Source organism: Cervus canadensis, chromosome 21, assembly GCF_019320065.1.
Source record: "Cervus canadensis isolate Bull #8, Minnesota chromosome 21, ASM1932006v1, whole genome shotgun sequence".
NCBI classification, from domain to species: Eukaryota; Metazoa; Chordata; class Mammalia; order Artiodactyla; family Cervidae; genus Cervus; species Cervus canadensis.
Window position 1 is genome coordinate 43,197,284 of NC_057406.1, and position 27,387 is coordinate 43,224,670.

The 27,387-nt window shown below is 35.3% G+C and overlaps 1 protein-coding gene and 2 pseudogenes across 1 annotated transcript; 1 reads left to right on the forward strand and 2 right to left on the reverse strand.

Moving 5' to 3' along the window:
• The window catches only part of LOC122423175, a 95,115-nt pseudogene that overhangs the window by 28,174 nt on the left and 39,554 nt on the right, over positions 1–27,387 (forward strand).
• On the reverse strand, positions 1,947–7,554 carry LOC122423828 (olfactory receptor 6C2-like; the record flags this gene model as incomplete). The annotated part of the gene is made up of 3 exons (XM_043441251.1): positions 6,694–7,554; positions 3,498–3,513; positions 1,947–1,969 (listed from the first exon to the last, which is right to left on the reverse strand). Coding segments are annotated over exons 1-3 (900 nt in total), but the record flags the coding sequence as incomplete, so codon positions are not given.
• On the reverse strand, positions 25,212–26,976 carry LOC122423647 (annotated as a pseudogene).

Consider the following 27,387-nt stretch of genomic DNA (forward strand, 5'->3'; position numbering starts at 1 on the left):
TTGGCAGGTGGATTCTTTAGCACTGAGCCACCTGGGAAGCCTGGGAAAACTGGACAGCCACAAGCAATAAATAAATAAAATAGTATAAAACTGGATTAGTGCTACCCTACACATTGCACCAAAATTAACTCAAATGGATAAAACACTTGAATGTAAAACCTGAAACTATAAAGTTCTCAGTAGAAAATACTGGCAGTAAGTTCCTTGACTTTGGGCTTAGCGATATTTTCTTGAATTTGACACCAAAACCAAAGGCAACAAAAGCAAAAATAGACAAGTGGGACCTCATCAAACTAAAAATCATCTGCACATCAGTTCAGTTTAGTTCAGTCACTCAGTCATGTCCAGCTCTTTGTGACCCCTGGGACTGTAGCACGCCAGGCTTCCTTGTCCATCACCAACACCTGGAACTTTCTCAAACTCATGTCCATAGATTTGCTGATACCATCTGATCATCTCATCCTCTGTCATCTCCTTCTCCTCTTGCCTTCAATCTTTCCCAGTATCAGGGTCTTTTCCAATGAGTCAGTTCTTCGCATCAGGTGGCCAAAGTATTGGAGCTTCAGCATCAGTTCTTCCAATGAATATTCAGGACTGATTTTCTTTAGGATTGATTGGTTTGACCTCCTTTCCATCCAAGGGACTCTCAAGAATCTTCTCCAATGCCACAGAAAAAAAGCATCAGTTCTTTGGCACATAGTCATCATGCTATACAGTAGATCCTCAGATATCCTTATACCTAAAAGTTTGTGCTTTTTAAAATAACTGAACTCTCCTTATTCCCTCCACCCCCTAATTTTTGGTGACCACTTTTCTACTATGTCTGAGTTTTATTTTATTTTTTAGATTCCCTATATAAGTGATACCATGCAGTATTTAACTTTGTCTGACTTCTCTCACTTAACTTAATGCCCCCAAGTTCAATCCATGTTGTCTTAAAAAAGCAGAATTTCTTTCTTTTCAGTGGCTGAATATACACTGCACATATGCATGTGCATTTTTTCTGTACCCTTTAGGAGGAAAACTACTTTCTTTCAGCTTCTAAAGGCTGCATTGATTCTTTGACTCCTGTTTCTTTCCTTGTATCATTCCAGCCTATTGTTTCAATTGTCACAACTCCAACTTCTTATTTGATTCTTTTTCCTTCTGATTAAATGGTGCCCATTCAGATAATCCAAGAAAAACTTATTTTAAGATCCATAACTTTATCATGTCTATCAAATTCCTTCTGCCATTTAAAGTAACCTTCAAAGGTTTCAGGGATTAGAATATCTTTAGATGGATCATTATTCAGCATATTGTGCATGAGCACAATTGTCCAAGAAAGACATGGTCAAAATCTACAGTTATTAGTGAGTAGAGTTTATTCTAGCCCAGGTCCTGGTTGATCAAGTAAGAACAATTTACAGAGTTTTGAATTGTTAATATTCTGTCTTTAAATATTTTGTCTGATGGAATTTTCATTTTTCAAAAGAAAGACTCAATGGAACTTCTTAATTAGGCAATGTATTTTCTAGAGTTACTAAAAGAAGGTAATTTATTACATATGCATGTTACACTAGTAGTTTCAAACAAACAAGACTTTTGTGAAATCAAGTAGGGATTTATTCATCAGGTTACTTTAAGGTGACTTTTCACTTTGAAGTACAGTTGATTTACAATACTGTTTTAGTTTCAGGTATATAGATAATGATTCAATTATATATATATACATATATATATATATAAATTATTTTCCATTAAAGGTTATTTTCAGTTCAGTACAGTTCAGTTGCTCAGTAGAGTACGACTCTTTGTGACCCCATGAACCACAGCATGCTGGGCCTCCCTGTCCATCACCAGCTCCCAGAGTCCACCCAAACCTATGTCCATTGAGACGTTGATGCCATCTAACATCTCATCCTCTGTCTCCCCCTTCTCCTCCTGCCCTAAATCTTTCCCAGTAAAAGGGTCTTTTCAAATGAGTCAGCTCTTCCCATCAGGTGGCCAAAGTATTGGAGTTTCAACTTCAACAAAAGTCATACCAATGAATATTCAGGACTGATCTGCTTTAGGATGGATGGGTTGGATCTCTTGCAGTCCAAGGGACTTTCAAGAGTCTTCTCCAAGACCACAGTTTAAAATCATCAATTCCTCAGTGCTCAGCTTTCTCTATAGTCCAACTCTCATATCCATACATGACCACTGGAAAAACTATAGCCTTGACTAGACGGACCTTTGTTGACAAGGTAATGTCTCTGTTTTTTAATATGCTGTCTAGATTGTTCATAACTTTCCTTCCAAGGAGTAAGCATCTTTTAATTTCATGGCTGCAATCACCATCTGCAGTGATTTTGGAGCCCAGAAAAGTAAAGCCAGCCATTGTTTCCACTGTTTCTCCATCTATTTGCCATGAAATGATGGGACCGGATGCCATGATGTTAGTTTTCTGAATGTTGAGCTTTAAGCCAAATTTTTCACTCTTCTCTTTCACTTTCATCAAGAGGCTATTTAGTTCTTCTTCACTTTCTGCCATAAGGGTGGTGTCATCTGCATATCTGAGGTTATTGATATTTCTCCTGGCAATCTTGATTCCAGCTTGTGCTTCATCTAGTCTAGCACTTCTCATGATGTACTCTGCATACAAGTTAAATAAGCAGGGTGACAATATAAATCCTTGTAGCTTATGTATTTTATATATAGTAGTTTGTATCCATCAGGCCATTTTAATGGATTGCTTAGTAGAGAGAGAATAGGCGATGTCAGAAACCAAGTACCAAAATTAGCCTTAGAAAGACTACCTTATTTTTTTATTTTTTTACATCTTCATGACTTTTTAATTTTATAACTGGAAGTTTGTACCTTTCACCACCTTCACCCATTTTGCCCACCTCCACCCCTCACCACTGGCAATCAACAGTCTGTTCTCTGTATCTATTAGCTTGGTTGTTTTATTTTTTAGAATTTAAGTATATGTGAGATCATATATTTCTCTTCCTATGTCTCATTCATTTTACTTAGCATAATGCCCTCAAGGTCCATCCATGTTGTTACAAATGGCAAGATTTCATTTCTTTTTTATGACAGAATAGTATTATGTCACATTTTCTTTACCTATTCCTCCTTTAATGGACACTTAGATTGTTTCCATGTCTTGGCTATTGTAAATGATCCTGCAATGAATGTGAGGGTGCATGTATCTTTTCAAGTTCATGTTTTTGTTTTATCTGGATAAATTCTCAGAAGTAGAAATGCTGAATCAAATGGCAGTTCCATTTTTAATTTTTTTTGCTTTTTTTTCATATAGCATTTTTTTAATTTCCACCTGATATACTTTGTGCTTCCAATTGATTGCCTTTTTTAAAACTTTATTTTTTTAATCAAAAGATAATTGCTTTACAGAATTTTGTTGTTGTCTGTCAAACCTCAACATGAATCAGCCATAGGTATACAAATATCCCCTCCTTTTTGAACCTCCCTCCCACATCCCTCCCCATCAGACCCCCCTAGGTTGATACAGAACCCCTGTTTGAGTTTCTTGAGCCATACAGCAAATTCCTGTTGGCTATCTATTTTACATATGGTAATGTAAGTTTCCATGTTACTCTTTCCATACATCTCACCCTCTCCTCCCCTCTCCCCATGTCCATAAGTCTATTGTCTATTGTTTCTCCTTTTTTTTTTTTTGTAAAATTGCTCAGTTGTTTCTGACTCTTTGTGACCCCATTGACTGTAGCCTACCAACCTCCTCCATCCATGGGATTTTCCAGGCAAGTATACTGGAGTGGGTTGCTATTTCCTTCTCCAGGAGACCTTCCCAACCCAGAGATTGAACCCAGGTCTCCTGCATTATAGGCAGACACTTTACCATCTGAGCCACAAGAGAAGTCTTGTTGTCCTCTAAATAAGTTCTTCAGTACCATTTTTCTATATTCCATATATGTGCATTAGAATATAACATTTATCTTTCTCTTTCTGACTCATTTCACTCTGTATAATAGGTTCTAGGTTCATCCATCTCATCAGAACTGACTCAGATGCATTCTTTTATATGACTGAGTAATATTCCATTGTGCATATGTACCACAACTTCTTTATCTATTCATCTGTTGATGGACATATAGATTGCTTCCATGTTCTTAGCTATTGCAAGTAGTGCTGCAATGAACAATGGGATGTAAGTATCTTTTTCAACCCTGGTTTCCTCAGGGTATATGCCTCGGAGTGGGATTGCTGGGTCATGTGGTGGTTTTATTTCTAGTTCTTTAAGGAATCTCCATACTGTTTTCCAAAGTGGAGGTATCAATGTACATTCCCACCAACTGTGCAAGAGCATTCCCTTTTCTCCACACCCTCTCCAGCGTTTATTGTTTGTAGACTTTTTGATGATGACCATTCTCTGTGAGGTGACATCTCATTGTGGTTTTGATTTGCAGGAGATCAGTCCTGAGTATTCATTGGAAGGACTGATGCTGAAGCTGAAACTCCAGTACTTTGGCCACCTCATGAGAAGAGCTGACTCATTAGAAAAGACTCTGATGCTGGGAGGGATTGGGGGCAGGAGGAGAAGGGGACGACAGAGGATGAGATGGCTGGATGGCATCACCAACTCGATGGACATGGGTTTGGGTAGACTCTGGGATTTGGTGATGGACAGGGAGGCCTGGCATGCTGCGATTCATGGGGTCGCAAAGAGTCGGACACGACTGAGCAACTGAACTGTGACTAATGATGAGTGATGTTGAGTATCTTTTCATGTGTTTGTTAGACATCTGTATGTCTTCTTCGGGGAAATGTCTGTTTAGGTCTTTTTCCCACTTTCTGATTGGATTGTTTGTTTTTCTGGCATTGAGTTGTATGAGCTGCTTGTATATTTTGGAAATTAATCCTTTGTCAGTTGTTTCATTTGCTATTATTTTCTCCTCTAAAGTTTTCCTTTCACTTTGCTTATAGTTTCCTTTGTTGTGCAAAAGATTTTAAGTTTAATCGGGTCTCACTTGTTTACTTTTCTTTATTTCCATTACTCTAGGAGGTAGGTCACAGTGGATCTTGCTTTGATTTATGTCATCGAGTGTTCTGCCTATGTTTTCCACTAAAAGTTTTATAGTTTCTGGTCTTACATTTAGGTCTTTAATCAATTTTTAATTTACCTTTGTGTATGGTGTTAGGTTGGAGAAGGCAGTGGCAGCCCACTCCAGTGCACTTGCCTGGAGAATCCCAAGGACAGAGGAGCCTGGTAGGCCACAGTCCCTGTGGTCACGAAGAGTCGGACATGACTGAGCGACCTCACGCTCACTTTTCACTTTCCTGCATTGGAGAAGGAAATGGAAACCCACTCCAGCGTTCTTGCCTGGAGAATCCCAGGGACGGGGGAGCCTGGTGGGCTGCCGTCTATGGGGCCACACAGAGTCGGACACGACTGAAGTGACTTAGCAGCAGCAGCAGCAAAATGTACTTACATAGAGTTTATATAGAACATTTCTGTTTATATACTTAATGAAATTGTGATGTTTTCTTTTTCAGTGGCTTGGATTGGTTTAATTTAGGCTGAAATTATTTAGGATATTTTAAGAGTTCTTGAGAATTTTTTTTTAATGATTTCATTCTCTTTTATTTTACAGCCAGAAATTCATTCACTTTCCCAAGAAATTTTAGAGACCTTGCTGTATTCAAATTTGTAATTCCTTTTTTCATATTTTATCAAGAATTTTTTAAATCTTTTTCAATTTTTGTATCTTTTGTTGTAAAATCAGATGCAGCATTGCATTTATATCTATTTGAATCTCTTAACTGTTTATATTTATATCTTGTTTCTAACTCTTAATCTTCAATATGTTGCTTTCTGTTTTTCCTCCCCATATTTGGGTGTGTAAGATTCTTTTCCTGAGTATCATAAAGAATCAGTCTGTGAAATATTTACCATAAATTTTACTGATAATTGTTTTTGCTTTTTATCTTAAACTTTCATTGTTCCATTTTGTTTCATCTTGTATTATAGCTCTCCTAATTAAATTGCATATCAGTCCCTTTATTCTTAATCTATTTAAAAATATTTTAATATCAAGAAAGTATAAACACATGAATTACTCTCAGCTACAACTTTATACATGCAAATATGCAATATATGTACAAATTTTATAATTATACATTATTTAAATATGGATTATTGGCATGCCATTGTTTGCCAGGTATGCTGTAATTTCGGTCTCAAAATTTTAATCTATTGTTAATTGACATTTGACTTATTTTAAAAGATATATTTTAACTTTAAAGAATCTGAATTTTACATCTGATCTGTGGGCTTTAAAAACTCTACTTGTTTGCTGTTATAATGAGAGTTTAAATTACGTTAGAGAATTTGTTTTTCTCCTTCTATTTATGTTTTATCTGATGGGTAAAAATGCTCAAACTTATCCTTTTGTGGTTGGATACATTATGTTTTAATTCTCCATTCCATTGAATGTGCATTAATAGGGTTATGTTCATGTTATTACACCATTTCTAATTTTTTTCATCATGTGACTGCTGAGATTGCATATTACATATCTTTGTGGTATTTACATTCATTCTGCTTGGGTATATTTTTAAATATGTTTGTTCACTCATCTTCACCCTATGCAGCACTTAGTGTAGGATCACAGACATATGCTATTCTATTTTCAATATCTTTTTGTTATAAGATAATCTAAACAATGAAAATAATAATTATTAAACTATTGATAATTTTCCAGGTATGGGTGAAATAGAAGAAATGAGCAGAGAAACTCCTTTATTAAGAACCATGTCTTTCTTGGATGAAGGTTTGATATAGATGAAGATGCAGCTGCCATAAGTGATGGAAACTACAACTATGTGGGAAGAACAAGTTGAAAAGGCTTTTTTCCTTTGCTGAGAAGAAGAGAATCTTAGAATTGTCGTGATGATATACATGTAGGACAGAACCACACACACAAGAGTCATGATGAAAGTCAAGACAGCACACACCAGAATCATTCTCTCTATGAACCATGTGTCTGAGCATGATATCTTTAGGAGGGGAGTGGCATCACAGAAAAAATGATCAATGACATTAGAGTCACAGAATTCCAGATTGAGGCCCAGGCTAAGTGGGGGAATGATGATTAACAAACCAGCCATCCAGCAGCTGATGATAAGCCTGTGGCAGACTCTGTTATTCATGATGGTCACATAATGCAGGGGTTTGCAAATGGCCACATAGCGGTCAAAGGACATAGTGGCTAGAAGAAAAAATTCTGTTATCCCAAAAAGGTAAGTAAAAAATACTTGAACAGCACAAGCAGTGTAGGTAATGACCTTGTCACCAGTTGGTATGTTGTACAGAAATCTGGGAATACAGGCAGTTGTGAATGAGATTTCCAAGAAAGAGAAATTTTGGAGAAATAAGTACATGGCTGTCCTGAGATGGCCATCCGTGAGGGTGAGGGAGATAATGGTCAGGTTCCCAGCTACACTCAACATGTAGGTGAAAAAAAGAAAGATGAAAGCTAGAACTTTCATTCGTGGGTCATCAGTCAGTCCCAGCAGGATGAATGTTGTTATTGTGTGGTTCCTCATCAAGGATTTCTGCTTTTGCCCAGTCATCAGGAAAAATGCAGAGATACTTGAAAAGAGTGTAATGAAGTCTAAATAAGTGCTCAACACTGGCTGTAAATGAAAGGCAAACTGACTTGACTGTCTTGAAGTGAATATCTTATCCATGAGTAGTATTTTATTGTATATATAAATAGTTACTGTATTTTCATTCTTACTTCATCTTTCCATCAGATAATTTTATCTTTGTTCCTAATACTTTTGGCTTAGTCTGTCTATTCATGAGTTGTGGAAACTAGTGGTCAAATACTTTATAATACTTGGATAATTTTCCTAAGGTTATTCCTCAGCTTTCATCTATTACAAAGACACCAACTTCAACTGTTTTCAGCCTTCATTCAGTGCCTCCAGGGCTTGGATTTCCCTATGTTAACAAACTATTAGGAAATTACCCTGCATAATGGAGTTATTTTATGTAATTTTACATTTTACTGTCTTTATTTAAAAAATATTCTTCATACTCATCTGAGAGCAGGCTCAAATCTAACAAAAAACTTTATAATGTCCCCAAGTAAGCTTTACATTTTACAAACACTGCTAGACAGAAAGAAACAGTTTTGATTTCATTCTTTGCTTGAGGACTGAAAGCTTTCCCCCAAATTAGGGGCTTCCCTGGGTCCAATGTTAGGTGAATTTGGGATGGTGTGAAAACACTCAACAGTTAAAACTTTCTTCCCCTTCTCTTAGTCGTGGACACTTAGGGCATCACTGTGCTAGTGAACTCAGCTTTTCACATTCCAGGCAGTTTTCAGTGTTCTGGAATAACGTGTTCTTTTCCAAAATTAAAGTTCACCAATGAAACTCAGTTTCTCCTAGGTGTTACAAATCAAGTATTGAGAAGGTAATCGACCTTATGTTCATTTCTGTTTACTTTAATATTCTCAAGAATAAGTATTTGTATTGAAGGAGGGATGCCAAATGAGATGATAAATCATCACACTGTGTTTTACATAGGAGTGGTGATCTTCTTGTGTGCATATATATTTTTTATGTTATGATTGAGGATAAAGTAGGAATTTATTGTCTTAATATCTCTCATACTATACCAACTAATGCATAAAAATCAAACTGTCCCATGATTTTTATCTTTTCAAAGTTAATTATTTAAAAATGATCTATATCTTATAATATTTAGTTTCATTATGAAATGTCAAAATTTACATTAATAGCTCTTAGTTGATAAAGATGAATATAAAGCATTTTTTACATAGGAATTTATGGATATATCTTACAAAGGCACTGAAAAATTAAAAAAAAAAACAACTATATACTTTTTTGCCAGTCAATCATAACTTCAAGTGAATGCTTAGCAACATAAGCTCTTAAGGTTAAAATATGTGTCTTTCTGTTGTCTATTGCTCATAATTTCACTCTATATTAATGTGCAGCTTGAAATGCATAATTATTTCTGCTATTCATCATCAAATATTATAAAATTTTCTGCATAAATGATAGATGTACCAAACCTAAAAAGTATTTTCTTTTATTGCGTATAGCTGAAAATAAAAGGCAATTCTAAGATTGAGAATTACCAAGGATTCTCTCAGATTTTGAAGGTCTTGACATTCTTTCCGGAGAGAGAGATTTATACATTAACAAGACTGGTGTTTTTTTTTTATTTAGCAGACTTACAACTTAATGAATTAATAGAAGGGTCCTTAGAGATCCAGGTTCAATGAAATCATGGAATCTTTTGTGTCATAGTGCTGGCAAAAAGCCTAAAACATGCAACTCTGAGGAGTATCCTCAGAAGAAATAAGTAGAAACAGCTTAGAGACTGGAGCACAAGGAGCAAGAGTGAGATGATGCACTACTGTAAATATTTATTATGTCATTCAAATTACTCTGAAGATCAAAGAGCCCTAATTTTCTTTTGGTGGTGGTGCTCGGTTGTGTCCAACTCTTTGTGACTCCATGGACTTGTAGTCTGCCAGGCTCCTCAATCTTTGTAATTTTCCCTGCAAGAATATTTTGGTGGTTTGCCATTTACTATTCCAGGGGATCTTTCCAACCCAGGGATTGAACTCTCGTCTTCTATGTCTTTGGCATTGGCAGGCAGATTCTTTACCACTGTGCCACCTGGGAAACTCAATTTTCTATTGAATTTACCTTTTGTATGAATAATAAAATTATTTTGAAAAGTTAATCAGATAAAATGTACATAGTATCATAATCTGGAGATAACTAATGTAAATACTTTGGAAAAGATCTTCTCAGATTATAAATCAGCAACTTTATCTGAATATATTATATGTAATGTTTACAAATATACGAACAACAATCATCACCTGTATAATTTGCTGAAACAATTGTAAATATAAATGTATATCAGTTTTAGAGATCTATTTAACACTTCAGCTTTAATTAAATTTAATATATAATATTTTGTTACTATAATATCAAACCAAAATTTATAAGCACATTGTATAAATGTATAACTTTGTATTTTCACATTATCAAAATGAATATATATATATATAAGCAGGGTGAGACTCAGTGAAAGCTGCTCAGTCTTGTCCAACTCTTTGTGATCCCATGGATTATACAGTCCATGGAATTCTCCAGGCCAGAATACTGGAGTGGGTAGCCTTTCCCTTCTCCAGGGGATCTTCCCAACCCAGGGATTGAACCCAGGTCTCCAGCATTGCAGGCAGGTTCATTACCAGCTGAGCCACAAGGGAAGCCCATACAACTATATATTTGATACAACAAATTTATATATTAATTTTTAAAAATTCCTTTTTTTGTAATTTTTGGAGAGTATTATTTTAGTAAATATTTTTGTACTCTAGCTAAATATTCCAGAAGAGAAATTTCTTCTTCAGAAATACACACAAACCAAAGGGTTAGCTCTGAGAAATGAAATACAATACCTGAAATGAGAAATTTACTGGGTGACAGTAATAGAATTGTAGGGAATGAAGAATTAAAAAAAAAAAACAACTTAGTTGTAACAATAAAAGTTAAGTAAACTGAAGCAGAGAGGAAAAGTGAATATTGTGACCATAAAGGCTGCAAGCATGCCAAGTGTTAGGCAAAAATGGTTTTTCTTTCATTGAGAGGAATAAAGAAGAATAGAAAGAACAGGATGTGGGGGAGTGGGATAAAGGGTGGGGAAAATGGGGAGAAAGGGTGATTTGGGAAGAGGCCGAGGACTGATTTCCCAAGGCAGTGACATTATGTTGAGATATGAAGGATGAACAGGATTTATCTAAAGGACAGTGCAAAGACTGAAGAAAATATTTCAAGAATAAACAAGGATCTATAAATAAAATACTACAGAGACAAATGTATTCTATATGCTCAGACACAGAGGACTAGGGAGAGAAATATGAAAGGTAATGAAGAACTTAATATCTAAGAGTATTAATTTTCCTTGAGAACTCATATGAAGGTTCATCTTTTTTATTCTTTCTCACTGTACATTACTGACCTCTGATCAATAAATAACTTGAGTTTTCCATCAATTTTTTCAGTTGAGTTTTATTGAAATTTGGTCTTTGTGCAAGACCTACCTTTATAATTGGTGTTTCAGTATATATTTCAGTACTTAATCTGCCTTTTCCTAAAAGTTTTTTTTTTTTTAATTTCAATTTTTATTATCAATTTCCATTCAAGAAGCTACCTTCAGTTCTGGAATGTTAGTCTTCCTCTTTGATAACAAAGTACATTTATTTTTTACATGGACTACATTTTTTTTATTTTTAGCAAACATTAAATTTTTTTTTTATTGAAGTACAGTTGGTTTGCAAAGTTGTGTTAGTTTCAAGTGTACAGCAAAGTGATGCAATTATACATACATATATATATTGTTTTTCATATTCTTTTCCATTATAGCTTGTTACAGAATATTGGATATAGTTCCCTATGCTTATATTATGACCTTGTTGTTTATTTTATTATTATCCTATGGAAAAACCCAAAGAACCAGTTTGGCTAACCCAATATACATAGTAGTTTGTATATGCAAATCACTTTTCATTGAGGTATAATTGAGATAAAAACCTTGCACTAGTTTCAGGTGTACAACATGATGATTTGACATTTGTATATAATGTGAAGTGATCACCACAGTAAGTGTAATTAATATCTGTCACCATATATAATAACAGAATTTTTTTTGTGTAATGAGAATTCTCAAAATTTTAGCAAGTCTTCTTATACTAATATTTGAATAATGGTCCTGATAGTTACGCAGATGACAACATCTCTCTCTTATTCTCTATCATTATCATCATCTCTCATGCACTTGTATAGTTGAACTGTTTGTTGAATAGGTGACACTGGTCTGAAGGTATAATTCTGCTTGTTTTTCTGGACAATCTCTTTAATGAGAGATGGTACCTTGCACATATATTTTGCAACAGGGGAGGAAATGAACTAGTTATGATCTGTTAAGGCTGAAGAGCCAAAAATGCTTTTAGGTATTTACTGTGACTACTGTGATGACCACAAAGATACAGAATCATTTAGAAACTTAAGACCCATTAATCTAGTGTTTCCAGAACTATTTATGGTGAAGTACCAGCGTTTACCTTCAATGTGATGCATAGTCATATTTTTGTAAAAACAGCAAAAATATAAAATGGCATAACATACTGGTTCAAAATTTTTATTGTTAGATTCACTAATAATTTTGTCACTTTGCTTTTATTTTTTTTTTTTTAATTTTTTTATTAGTTGGAGGCTAATTACTTCACAACATTTCAGTGGGTTTTGTCATACATTGATATGAATCAGCCATAGATTTACACTTATTCCCCATCCCGATCCCCCCTCCCACCTCCCTATTTTTGTATTTATTGTACATCAGAATAGTTTGTTGATCAGCTCTCATCCTACACTAAACATGGCACCAAACTGTCCTGATATCCTGAATCTGCAATTTCAATTTTGAGAAAATGCAATTTTCTTTGAGAAAAATGCAATTCTTTTGATTTATTCATTGCATGCTTGCTTCACTTGCTTGTTCCTCAGGGTGTATATAAAGGGGTTTAGCATTGCGGCAATGGAAGCGGTGAGCACTGACACACCTTTATTAATGTGCACTTCTTTTGCTGAAGGTTTAATGTGAATGAAAGTGAGGCTGCCATAGGTGATGGATACAACAATCATGTGGGAAGAATAAGTGAAAAAAGCCTTTTTCCTTTGCTGGGCAGAGGGAAATTTTAGGATTGTATTTATGATGATTATGTAGGAAAGAACTACACATACAAGGGTCATGATGAAGGTCATCACAGCACAGGCTATAACCATCTGCTCTATGAATCATGTGTTTGAACAAGAGATCTTGAAGATAAGAGACACATCACAGTGAAAATGATCAATGACGTTAGAATCACAGAACTCCAGATTTAAGCCTAGACTAATTGGGGAGGGTTACGATAAACAGCCCTCCAGCCCAGCAGCTGAGGACAAACCTTCTGCAGACTTTGCTGCTCATGATGGTGACATAATGCAATGGTTTGTAGGTGGCCACATAGTGGTCATAGGACATGAAGGCCAGGAGAAAAAATTTAGTTGCTCCAAAAATGTTGACAAAAAGTAGTTGACTAGCACAAGCATTGTAAGTAATGGTCTTGTCTCCAGTAGACATGCTATAAAGGAATCTGGGAATACGGATGGTAGTGAATGAGATCTCTAAGAAAGAGAAATTTTGGAGGAAAAAGTACATGGCAGATTTAAGCTGTGAATTCACTAAGGTGAGGGAGATGATTGTCAGATTGCTAGTTACACTCAACATACATACAGTTTGAGTGTAACTCAAGCAGAAATATAAATAGCAGAACTTGGAATTGTGGGTCATCGGTCAATCCCGTCAGGATGAATGTTGTTAGTCTTGTATGGTTTCTCATCACAGGCTCCTGACTTCAGCCCAGTCTGTTTATAAAATTGAGATTAATATTGAAAAACTGGTACCAAAATCATGTCATCAATGGGTATTAGCCAAGCAACTTCTCATAAAGCGGTTTGCAGAGATTTTCATCCTTAACTTAACAATGAATTGTGAACAGATATCTATCTTCACCTCGAACTGATATGTATTCCATGGTTGATTAAGGGAATGTTTTCTCAAAATTGCTTTTACTATATGAGAGAACTTATTTTTATAACTCTTTCCACATTCTCAAATTATTTTTTCAGTTTATCTTACATTGCAATACACTTGTTTAATTCTGTCTCAGCCATTGAAGCAGAAGAGATCGTTGATGTAGGTGATTTCACTGGTAGTCTGATAGACCTTTTTTTCCCAATAATTCTTCAATTCCCTTTTTTTTTTTTTTTTATTAGTTGGAGGCTAATTACTTCACAACATTTCAGTGGGTTTTGTCATACATTGATATGAATCATTCACTTTTAACTCACTATTTTGTTTCTTCTCACTTACCAAGATTTTGCTCTAAAATGTTAGAGCTCAAGACACATCTACCATGTATGTTTGTCTCTCTGTATTTTCTCACATGTACATGGGATACCAAGAAAGTTTGCTTTGGATGTTCAAAAAATAATGTTACATTGAGATAATTTAGTTTTACCAATGTATAAGCAGGCCAACATGCTTTTCATGTATTTATTTCATTACTTGTCTTAACTTTGTAAAAAGATCTTTTCAGAAAATATGAAATCATCTTAGCTTTCAGAGGCAAGCGTCAGTCTATCATTCTGATAAGTTGAGGATAAATGACCAAGATGAAAATACTTATTCTTCTGGTAATCATAGCTTCAGATAGGCATTTCACTCCCAAATTCCTCAAGGTGACGGTAGCTGAGCAGGAATGTGTCAAATTAAAAGGAGTAAAAATAGGTAGGTACATTGCCAATCACTGTTTTTTTAGGAAACAACACTCACACATTCACAGGCAAAGATTCCCAAGTTTTCTGTCTCTAAAACATTTAGAGATTTCCTCAAGATTTTTGTCCCACTGAAATCTAGCAATGTTGACTTGTACTCTAAGTAAAAATGCTGGCATGTACAAGATCTCACTCTGGTTTTTAGAGAGTATGATGATATGATTCCTTTGAAATACTATCATTTTTTTAATGCACGAATAAACACTTAGGTCCTTGATGACTGGTTCAAAAGTCATTAAGGAATTTAGCATGTAATTAACTTTGGGGGAAAGAAATACTCCTGAAGGAACAACAGGGACAGTTTTCTTAGAGACAGAAATAAACATGAACTTCATCATAGACCCTTTTAATTATAGGGGACACTTTTCCTTATTTATTAGTTTTTATGACTTTAATTTTAAAAATAAATATCCACAAAGAAAATACATGTATGATCATACATAGTAAACAGTTAGCTATTGTTGATATCTGTATGTATACACCTAGATATATTATTTTATACATTACTATGCCCCAACCAGTAACACTGAAGAAGCTGAAGTTAAATGGTTCTATGAAGACCTACAAGACCTTTTAGAACTAACACCAAAAAAAAATTGTCCTTTTCATTTTAGGGGACTGGAATGCAAAAGTAGGAAGTCAAAAAACACCTGGAGTAACAGGCAAATTTGGCCTTGGAGTACAGAATGAAGCAGGGCAAAGGCTAATAGAGTTTTGCCAAGAGAACGCACTGGTCATAGCAAACACCCTCTTCCAACAACACAAGAGGAGACTCTACACATGGGCATCACCAGATGGTCAACACCGAAATCAGATTGATTATATTCTTTGCAGACAAAGGTGGAGACGCTCTATAGAGTCAGCAAAAACAAGACCTGGAACTGACTGTGGCTCAGATCATGAACTCCTTACTGCCAAATTCAGACTTAAACTGAAGGGAGTAGGGATAACCACCAGACCATCCAGGTACGAACTAAATCAAATCCCTTACGAATATACACTGGAAGTGAGGAATAGATTTAAGGAACTAGATCTGATAGAGAGCCTGATGAACTATGGATGGAGGTTCGTGACATTGTACAGGAGACAGGGATCAAGGCCATCCCCATGGAAAATAAATGCAAAAAGGCCAAATGGTTGTCTGAGGAGGCCTTACAAATAGCTGTAAAATGAAGAGAAGCAAAAAGCAAAGGAGCAAAGGAAAGATAGACCCATTTGAATACAGAGTTCCAAAGAATAGCCAGGAGAGATAAGAAAGCCTTCCTTAGCAATCAATGCAAAGAAACAGAGGAAACCAACAGAATGGGAAAGACTAGAGATCTCTTCAAGAAAATTGGAGATACCAAGGGAATATTTCAGGCAAAGATGGGTTCGATAAAGGATAGAAATGGTATGGACCTAACAGAAGCAGAAGGTATTAAGAAGAGGTGGCAAGAATACACAGAAGAACTGTACATAAAAGATCTTCACGACCCAGATAATCACAATAGTGTGATCACTGACCTAGAGCCAGACATCCTGGAATGTGAAGTCAAGTGGGCCTTAGAAAGCGTCACTTCAAACAACACTAGTGGATGTGATGGAATTCCAGTTGAGCTATTTCAAATCCTGAAAGATGATGCTGTTAAAGTGCTGCTCTCAACATCCAGCAAATTTGGAAAACTTAGCAGTGGCCATAGGACTGGAAAAGGTCAGTTTTCATTCCAATCCCTAAGAAAGGCAATCCTAAAGAATGCTCAAACTACCACACAATTACACTCATCTCACAGGCTAGTAAAGTAATGCTCAAAATTCTCCACGCCAGGCTTCAGCAATATGTGAACCGAGAACTTCCATATGTTCAAGCTGGTTTTAGAAAAGACAGAGGAACCAGAGATCAAATTGCCAATATCCACTGCATCGTCAAAAAAAACAAAAGAGTTCCAGGAAAACATCTATTTCTGCTTTATTGATTACGCCAAAGCCTTCGACTGTGTGGATCACAATAAACTGTAGAAAATTCTTAAGGATAGCAGCCATCCTGACTGGCATGTAACTGTACCTCATTGTGGTTTTGATTTGCATTTCTCTAATAATGAGTGATGTTGAGCATCTTTTCATGTGTTTGTTAGCCATCTGTATGTCTTCTTTGGAGAAATGTCTGTTTAGTTCTTTGGCCCATTTTTTGATTGGGTCATTTATTTTTCTGGAATTGAGCTGCAGGAGTTGCTTGTATATTTTTGAGATTAATCCTTTGTCTGTTTCTTCATTTGCTATTATTTTCTCCCAATCTGAGGGCTGTCTTTTCACCTTACTTATAGTTTCCTTTGTTGTGCAAAAGCTTTTAAGTTTCATTAGGTCCCATTTGTTTAAGTTTTTGCTTTTTTTCCAATATTCTGGGAGGTGGGTCATAGAGGATCTTGCTGTGATTTATGTCGGAGAGTGTTTTGCCTATGTTCTCCTCTAGGAGTTTTATAGTTTCTGGTCTTACATTTAGATCTTTAATCCATTTTGAGTTTATTTTTGTGTATGGTGTTAGAAAGTGTTCTAGTTTCATTCTTTTACAAGTGGTTGACCAGTTTTCCCAGCACCACTTGTTAAAGAGGTTGTCTTTTTTCCATTGTATATCCTTGCCTCCTTTGTCAAAGATAAGGTGTCCATAGGTGTGTGGATTTATCTCTGGGCTTTCTATTCTGTTCCATTGATCTATATTTCTGTCTTTGTGCCAGTACCATACTGTCTTGATGACTGTGGCTTTGTAGTAGAGCCTGAAGTCAGGCAGGTTGATTCCTCCAGTTCCATTCTTCTTTCTCAAAATTACTTTGGCTATTCGAGGTTTTTTGTATTTAGAACTGCCATATGACCCAGCAATCCCACTTCTGGGCATACACACTGAGGAAACCAGATCTGAAAGAGACACGTGCACCCCAATGTTCATCACAGCACTGTTTATAATAGCCAGGACATGGAAGCAACCTAGATGCCTATCAGCAGATGAATGGATAATGAAGCTGTGGTACATGTACACCATGGAATATTACTCAGCCATTAAAAAGAATTCATTTGAATCAGCTCTAATGAGATGGATGAAACTGGAGCCCATTATACAGAGTGAAGTAAGCCAGAAAGATAAAGGACATTACAGCATACTAACACATAAATATGGAATTTAGAAAGATGGTAACGATAACCCTATATGCAAAACAGAAAAAGAGACACAGATGTACAGAACAGACTTTTGAACTCTGTGGGAGAATGTGAGGGTGGGATGTTTCGAAAGAACAGCATGTATATTATCTATGGTGAAACAGATCACCAGCCCAGGTGGGATGCATGAGACAAGTGCTCGGGCCTGGTGCACTGGGAAGACCCAGAGGAATCGGGTGGAGAGGGAGGTGGGAGGGGGGATCGGGATGGGGAATACGTAACTCTATGGCTGATTCATATCAGTGTATGACAAAACCCACTGAAATGTTGTGAAGTAATTAGCCTCCAACTAATAAAAAAAAAAAAAAAGAAAAGAAAAAGAAAATTCTTAAGGAGATGGGAATACCGGACCACCTGACCTGCCTCTTGAGAAACCTGTATGCAGGTCAGGAAGCAACAGTTAGAACTGGACATGGAACAACAGACTGGTTCCACATAGGAAAAGGAGTACGTCAAGGCTGTATATTGTCACCCTGCTTATTTAACTTATATGCAGAGTACATCATGAGAAACACTGGGCTAGAAGAAGCAGAAGCTGGAATCAAGATTTCTGGGAGAAATATCAATAACCTCAGATATACAGATGACACCACCCTTCTGGCAGAAAGTGAAGAGGAACTAAAAAGCCTCTTGATGAAAGTGAAAGAGGAGAGTGAAAAAGTTGGCTTAAAATTCAGAAAACTAAGATCTTGGCATCTGGTGGGGAAACAGTGGAAACAGTGTCAGACTTTATTTGGGGGGCTCCAAAATCACTGCAGATGGTGATTGCAGCCATGAAATTAAAAGATGCTTACTCCTTGGAAGGAAAGTTATGACCATCCTAGATAGCATATTAAAAAGCAGAGACATTACTTTGCCAACAAAGGTCCGTCTGGTCAAGGTTATGGTTTTTCCAGTGGCCATGTATGGATGAGAGAGTTGGACTGTGAAGAAAACTGAGCACCGAAAAATTGATGCTTTTGATCTATGGTATTGGAGAAGACTCTTGAGAGTCCCTTGGACTGCAAGGAGATCCAACCAGTCCATCCAGAAGGAGACAAGTCCTGGGTGTTCATTGGAAGGACTGATGCTGAAGCTGAAACTCCAGTACTTTGACCACCTCATGCGAAGAGTTGGAAAGACCCTTTTTGGAAAAGACCCTGATGCTGGGAGGGATTGGGGGCAGGAAGAGAAGGGGATGACAGAGGATGAGATGGCTGGATGGCATCACCGACTTGATGGGCATGAGTTTGAGTAAACTCCGGGAGTTGGTGATGGACAGGGAGGCCTGGCTTGCTGCAATTCATGGGGTCACAAAGAGTCGGACACGACTGAGTGACTGAACTGAACTGAATTGATGCACATTTATTAAAGACATTTAAAGTAGGAAAGTATTTGTAAAAGTGAATCATTAACTGTGATTTTTCAGATTTATAAACACCAGTAACTAAGTATCACTTCAATAATTCATACAAGTTTTAGCAGAAAAATTCCTGGTATTTGGTGTTCATTTTCTGAATACTTCATTAGTATTTAAAACCATCTTTGGCTTTGAATATTTGTTTACTCTTTATTAAAATTACTACAAGATATTCATTGTATGGACTTATTCACTATTTCATTATTTGCTATTAATTTATTCTTTATTTTTAACAATTATCCAATTTCCACAAGATAATCCTTTAGAAAATATAATGAAAATGTATCATAAATTATTCCAAATGGCATTCACTATGCATGCATCATTATTAGGATTTTGTTTCATATTGCAAAGTGCTATCCCAAACGTGAACACTAAAACTTTGCCAGTCTCAAGCCCACTCACAGGGACTTTCCCCAGTCACTAGACACTGTCTAGGCCCAACCCACTTCTACCTCATTCAATTCAGACTGTACCTGTTTGAACTCATCCTGGCCTCCTCAGAAGTCCCTAGTGAGTAAAGATTTCAAATTATCTTTATGTATTAACTGTTGACATCTGACCCAAAATTAGGAGGGAATTCATTTTATAATTAAATATCAGACATCAGGAGGACAGTTCTGGTAGACTGTTATATTGGTAGTCCTCAATGCACATACTGATGGAAGTTTAAGTATTTAATATTTCTTTTTGAAAATATATGCATTTAAAACTTGAATTTTCTTACAAATATGGAATTTTCTTGTAGTTCAGTACATTTTCTAAACTCCCACCTGCTTTTCTACTACTAACCCACAAGCTATGTGTAAATGGTTACATAATTTCAAACATTTCATGGCTTTCTAGTAATCTTTTACTGAAATGTTAATTTTTAGTTCAGTTCCATTTTGGTTCTATAATGTAATCTAAGTTACTTCAATACTTGTATATTTGTTAAGACAAAGGTCCAACATATATTCTATGTTATGAGTGTTCCTTGTGCAATTTGAAAAAAAAAAAATGTATATTATACTCTTACTGGTAGGGAGTTCTCTAAATGTCAATCATAATAGGTTTTAGTGTTTTTCAAACTTCTTATGTTTGTACTAAACTCAGTACAGATGTATGCTTCATTAGCTATAAATCTTGTTCAAACTTTATAATTCTGGATCTTTCTATTTTTCTCTTTTATTCTATCAGTTTTAATTTCATGTATTTCAATGTTGTTAACTGCAAAAAAAAATGTATATAATCTTGAGTTGAACATTGTATATTATGAAAAGTATCTCTTTATTGATTATAATATGTCTTTGAAGTCTACCTTATCTCATATTTATACACCTCAATCAGCTTTCTTTTTTTGATATTTGCATGGGTCTATCTCTCCATCTATATTTTTCTTTCTATCTCTTCCTACAGATTGTCTCCTGTAAGTAGCATATGGTTGAATCTTATCTTTCAATCCAGCCTCGCAATCTTTGGATTTAACTGGCATATATTTCTTTAATATTTTGAAAATCTTAAATTTTTGAAATCATTTTAGATTTACAAGAAAAGTTACAAGAATATGTAACCTTCACTTGGATTTCTTGATTTTTTAAACATGTTGAGTTCTCTCACTCTCTTTCTCCTCCTTTCTCAGAGCCCTTACTTTGTGACTGCAAATTTTCAGGTTATAATGAACCCTGCGGATATAGTTCATTAAACATATGTCTAGGAAATGAATATTTTAAAACGCATCTGCCAATTTTTGTCCACATTTATTCTTGCTTTTTCAGGAAGAATTTTTGCTGATCTTTTCACACCGCCATGCTGGAAGGCTCACCTTCTATGAAATCAGTGTTTAGTGACTAAGTCATGTCCAAATCTTTGAGACCCCATGGGCTGTAGCCTGCCAGCTTCCTCTGTCCATGGAATTTCCCAGGCAAGAATACTGGAGTGGGTTGCCATTCCCTTCTCCAGAGGATCTTCCTGACCCAGAGATTGAACTCATGTCTCCTGCATTGGCAGGCAGATTCTTTACCACTGAGCCACCTGGCAAAACCTGATGAAATTACTGTAGTTCATATTAATCAGGTAGTGTAAATTCTCCACATATGTTAATCATGTTTGAAATTATTTTGATTCTACTAGCTCCTTGCAGTTTCTGTATGAGTTTTAATATCAATTCATCAATTTTGACAAAAATCCTGCTTGGAATTTGAATGAGGATGCTTTGAATCTATGGGTTAAAAAAATAGTCTTTCATCCTTGCTTTATTTTGGTGGGGGTTGGGACTTATGGCTTTAAAAAAAAACATCACTTCTGAGTAGGATGTATATTTTTCTGTTGGAGTTTTTTGTTCGTTTTGTTTATTTTTTTAGAATCCTCCACAGCAGCGAGACCATGAAGTTAAAGAAACGCAGAGACCTTTATCAATTAATTGTACTGTTTGTGAATTTGTATAAATAATAACAAAGATCCTCTTAAAACATTTATATTCTTACAGTAAAAGGTTAAACTGATATTTATATAATAAAAGAGGAAATATGAAGTATGTTTTTTGAAAAAAAAAAAAAGTAAAAAACCAAAAAAAAAAAAAATAGTCTTTCAATCCAAGGAAGTGGTCTGTACCTCTATTTCTTAGGTTTGACTTATCTCAGTGATGTTCTGTATTTTTAGTGTAGATTTTATTGCTGTTCAGTCACTAAGTTGTGTCTGACTCTGCAACCCCATGAACTGCAGCACACCAGGGTTCCCTGTCCTTCACTATCTCCCGGAGTTTGCTCAAATTCATGTCCATTGAGTTGGTGGACACGAATCTAACCATGTCATTCTCTGCCACCCTCTTCTCCTTTTGCCTTCACTCTTTCCCAGAATAAGGGTCTTTTCCAATGAATCGGCACTTTGCATCAGGTGGCTAAAGTCTTGGAGCTCAGCTCCAGCATCAGTCCCTCCAATGAATATTCAGAGTTGATTCCTTTAGGACTAACTGGTTTGATCTCCCTGCTGTCCAAGGGACTCTTCTCTAGCACCACAATTTGAAAGCATCAATTCTTTGGTGCTCAGCCTTCTTTATGATCCAACTCTCACATCCATACATGACTACTGGAGAAACCATAGCTTTGACTGTATGGACCTTTGTCGGCAAAGTGATGTCTTAGCTTAGGTGCCTTTTGTTAAATTCATTCCAAAGGCATTTTAGGTTATTTTGAATTTTCAGAATTTTGTTTTCAGATTGTTTGTTGCTAGTATGTAGAAATACAGTTAATTTTTGTTCACTGACTTTTCATTCTGTGCCCTTGCTATGTTTTCTTAGTTCTAGCAGTATTTTTGGTATTCTTGTCTACATAAACAAGCATGTTATTTGTCAACAAAATAGTTCCACCTATTAAAAAAACTCCATGTGTTTAATTTTTATTTTTATGAAATTTTGCTATGGCTCTCTTTTTCTTATTCCTGATCTTAGGTTGAAAGCATTGCCCTTTTTAATTTTTTTGTTTTTGCTATTAATTGTAATATTAGCTGTATGCTTTTCATTCTATACTATTTTTTATTTAAACATTTGTACTGAAATATATGCATATTAAAAGTTTACATATTATACCTGAATTTCAAGATTGATTTTCACAAGTTTACCAGGAATAAACAACCAAAATAACCAGGATAAAAATCTAAAATATTTCTGACAGCCCAGGATTTTTGAAAATGTTACTGTATCTGTATTGCTTTGTCATACCTCATTTTACCACACTTGTATATATTATTCCTTCATTGTTTATTCTCTCTGCTGATCTATTTGTTTATTCTTACACCAATGCCACATTATTGGCATGTCTTCATTAATCTTGATGATTTCTCAAATATTTTCCTATTTTATTAGTTTCCACCTTAGTCTTTTCACATACCCTCCACTCTGAGTCTGCAGTGCTCTTCTTTTTAATGGGATTTTTATATTTAATTTTTTTCTAGTTTTATTGAGATACAGTTGATATGCCACACTGGATGGCAAGTTTATGACATTCAGTGTAAAGACTTACATATATTGTGAAATGATTACTACAAAAGTTTAGTGACCATCCATCTCATATAGATACAAAATATGTTTTTTTCATTTTTGATGAAAACTCTTAGGATCACTCTCTTAACAATTTTCAAATATACCTTACAGTGGTGTTAGCATCATGTTCTTCATTTGCCTCTGCCCTCCCTCTTCTGATAACCACAAATATGATCTCTTTCTCTATGAGGTTGACTTCTTTGTTTTGTTTTTGTTTCTTAAGTCCACAAAAAAATGAGATTATACAGTATTTGTCTATTTCTGACTTATTTCACTTAACATAATATCCTCAAGGTCTAGTCATGCTGTTGCAAGTGATATGATTCCCCACTATTTATGGATGAATAACATTCCATTGTATAATGTACAATATTTACACATTCAAAGAGTTTATCTTTTCACATTTATGTCTTTATTGAACTAATATTAACAAAATAAACTGCAATTTCATTTCTTTCACTTGGCAACAAATATTTAATGATCTTTCATTCAATTGTAGAATCAAATGTATTTGAAAAAAAGTTTCTTTATACTCAAATATATGTATATATATGAAACTCTCATATTTCATGTGATTTTATGATGAACGTTTAACTTTTTTGTTTGTTTTGTTCTACCCATTCTTCTTTCTGATTGCATCACTTAGTTTCTGCTTCAGATAACCCTACATTAAAATTTATCTTGTTTTAATGTTCTACTTGCTTAATGACTGTACACAAATAAAGTAATATGTGATTCTACAATACATAATCTATAATTACTTATAGATTGCTTATTCCAAAATACATAAATACACATGTACATGTTCATATCAAAAATTTCCCATTGCTTATTGCTATGACTGTCTACTGATTTTTAAATAATTTTCATTTTTTCATCTAGAAACCAAATTCCCTCATTAATTGCACTATTTCTCTATTAGAGTTTCTTGAGTTTTCTGAATATGTAAGAATTTCCTCAAGATTTTAAAAAATATCAAATTTCATCAATTTTATGACATCACTTTAAGACATACAATTTTACTGTGTCTTACTGTTGAAAACAAAATGTTGCTGATTAAACTGAACTATGATTGATATCATTCATTCTATGACATATAATAACTTCATTTCAGAAAAGCAAAATTTGAATAAGACTTTGAAATCAACCAAATGCAATCGTTTATTTATTCTCCCTCATATTTTTCCTAATTATTTTGTTTTCTTATGTTATTGTTTGTCCCAGATCTCCCAATTACATATCGAGTATTTGTTTTTTACTCATTACATTCATTGGAGTGGGATTTAGCTATGCTGTTGGACTTTTCAAAGAACTGATTTTAATCTCTTTAGCTTATTTAACTAACTTCATTTTCTACCCATAGTAAGTTACATTTTCCATTTACTTTTGTTAATTCTTCATTTTTTTTTTTTTCATTTTATTCAGATGAGTACAAATTCCCCTCTTTGGGGCGAGTTTACATTTTTTTAAAAATAATGAATAATTTAAGTTAACAGAATTCTTATTGACCACAGCTTTTTCAGTGTTCCAAATCTGTGATGTTATGTCTGTATTTCATTGCTTTCCTGATAGTAATTAGTTGATTTGGTGTAAAAGCTATAATTTCCAAGGAATTACATTTGTGTGGATTTTTCAACTTGTATCTAATAATTTAGATTTTATGATAGAATCTGGAATATGAAAGCTTACTTGGTGTTAGATGTTGGCACAGGTATCAAATATACTGGGGAATGTCTTTCCCTTGACTCACAGCTGTGTAAGCTGCAGATAATACTTCTCAGGAAAAAATGTAATCTTTCCATGAAAATAAGTATGGTTTACTAATTCAAACTTTCATTAAATGCGCATATATTGTGTCCCAAGCGCTCTTACTACAGTAATCCTGAGACTTCAGCCTTAAGCCTCTGTGATCTACAGTGCAACCTCTGTTCCCACATGCCTGCCTATACTCTCCTGATTATCCACATGCTTTCATAGATTATTACTATACTCAGTTAAATCATTATTTCTGATGCATTCTATTGACAACTTTTAATACATAAAAGAATATTAAATTTTATCTAATATATATGTGTGTTCATTGTAATAATATGCATTTTGCTAATAGTAAATTATAACCTTCAAAAATGTCTCCTTCCTATCCTTTTGAGATGATCTTTTACTTTCTTACTTAGATGAGAGCAAGGCAATTATTTTCACTGAGTCCTTATAGGCTTTCTTTTTTTTTTTTTTTTTCATTTATTTTTATTAGTTGGAGGCTAATTAACTTTACAATATTGTAGTGGGTTTTGTCATACATTGACATGAATCAGCCATGGAGTTACATGTGTTCCCATCCGCGATCCCCCTCCCACCTCCCTCTCCACCCGATTCCTCTGGGTCTTCCAGTGCACCAGCGCTGAGCACTTGTCTCATGCATCCAGCCTGGGCCTGGTGATACCTGTTTCACTATAGATATTAACAACATGTTTCAATGCTGTTTTCTCAAACATCCCACCCTCCGCTTCTCCCACAGAGTTCAAAAGTCTGATTCTTAACTTTGTGTCCTCTTTTTCTGTTTTGCCATCTAGGTATCATTACTCTTTCTAATCCAATAATATGTGTTAGTATGCTGTAATGTTCTTTATCTTTGGCTTTCCTTGTAATAATGCTCCAGTTCTCATTAGAACTGATTCAAATGAATTCTTTTTAATGGCTGAGTAATATTCCATGGTGTATATGTACCACAGCTTCATTATCCATTCGTCTGCTGATGGGTATCTAGGTTGCTTCCATGTCCTGGCTATTATAAACAGTGCTGCTATGAACATTGGGGAGCACATGTCTCCTTAAAGGCTTTCTTAACTTGGTTGTTTCTCAAGGTATAACTAAATGGGTTCAACGTAGGTGAAACAGAAAAAATGAGGAGTGAAACCACTTTTTTAACAGTCACTTCTTCCTCTGCTGTAGGATTCATGTAGATGAAAATGCATGTACCATAGGTGATGGTAACCACTTTCATGTGAGAAGAGCAGGTAAAAAAGGCCTTTTTCCTTTGCTGAGCAGAAAGGAATCTCAAAGTTGTCTTGACGATGCAAGAATATGACAGAACTACAAGTAAGAGTCATATTTAGGATCAGCACAGCACAGATTATAACCGTCTGTTCCATCAACCATGTGTCTGAGCACGAGATTTTCACTAAAGGAAATGCATCACAGCCAAAATGATCAATGTTATTAGAGTCACAAAATTTTAGATTTAAACTCAGGCTAAGGGACATCCCTGGTGGCTCAGACGGTAAAGCAGCTGCCTACAATGCGGGAGACCTGGGTTCGATCCCTGGGTCGGGAAGATCCCCTGAAGATGGAAATGGCAACCCACTCCAGTATTCTTGCCTGGAAAATCCCATGGATGGAGGATCCTGTTAGGCTACAGTCCATGGGGTCGCTAAGAGTCAGACACAACTGAGCGACTTCACTTCTAAGTGGTGGGATTAATACACACAAACCAGCCATCCAACAGAAGATGATGAGAATCCTGCAGACTGCTGCTCATGATGGTCACATAGTGCAAGGGTTTGCAGATGGCCACGTAACAGTCATAGGACATCGTGGCCAGCAGAAAAAGTTCTGTTGCTCCACAGAGGTCAGTAAAAGATATTTGAATGACACAAGCATTATAGGTAATGACCCTGTCATCTGTAGCTGTGCTATACAGGTATCTGGGGATACAAGAAGATGTTAAGGAGATCTCCAAGAAGAAGAAATTTTTTAAGAAAAAGTGCATTGGTGTTTTCAGGTGGGAATCCACAAAGGTGAGTGTGATGATGGTCAGGTTTCCAGTTAAACGCAGTGTGTAGGTGAGGAATAGAAAGATAAAAATTAAACCCTGCAGCTCAGGGTCGTCTGTCAGTCCCAGCAGAATGAATGTTTTTACAGTACCATTTCTCATCACTGACTTCTGACTTCTCTCCAGTCTGTGTGTGACATTTAGAGAAATTTTCTTTTTGTTATATACTATTTTAACTGATTTAAAATTTTTATTTAATCTTTTATTATATGCAATGTGTTATATGTGTTAATAATGTTTATATATATATATATATATATATATATACATACACACACACACATATATATACCAGCACGTCTTATGTCTATCTTGTGTTTAAGATTTTCCACTGTGACTAAGTAAATGCTGACAAGTTTTATGGGTTGCAATGATATCTTTTGGCTTTCAAGATTTTTTCTTATTTAGAAATGAAATCAGAAAATTGCATCCTTGAATTCATATCTTTTCTTGACACCTTGAATCTTTTTAAAACAGTGCTATGATAACTGGGGTTTACTCTATAGACTCTAG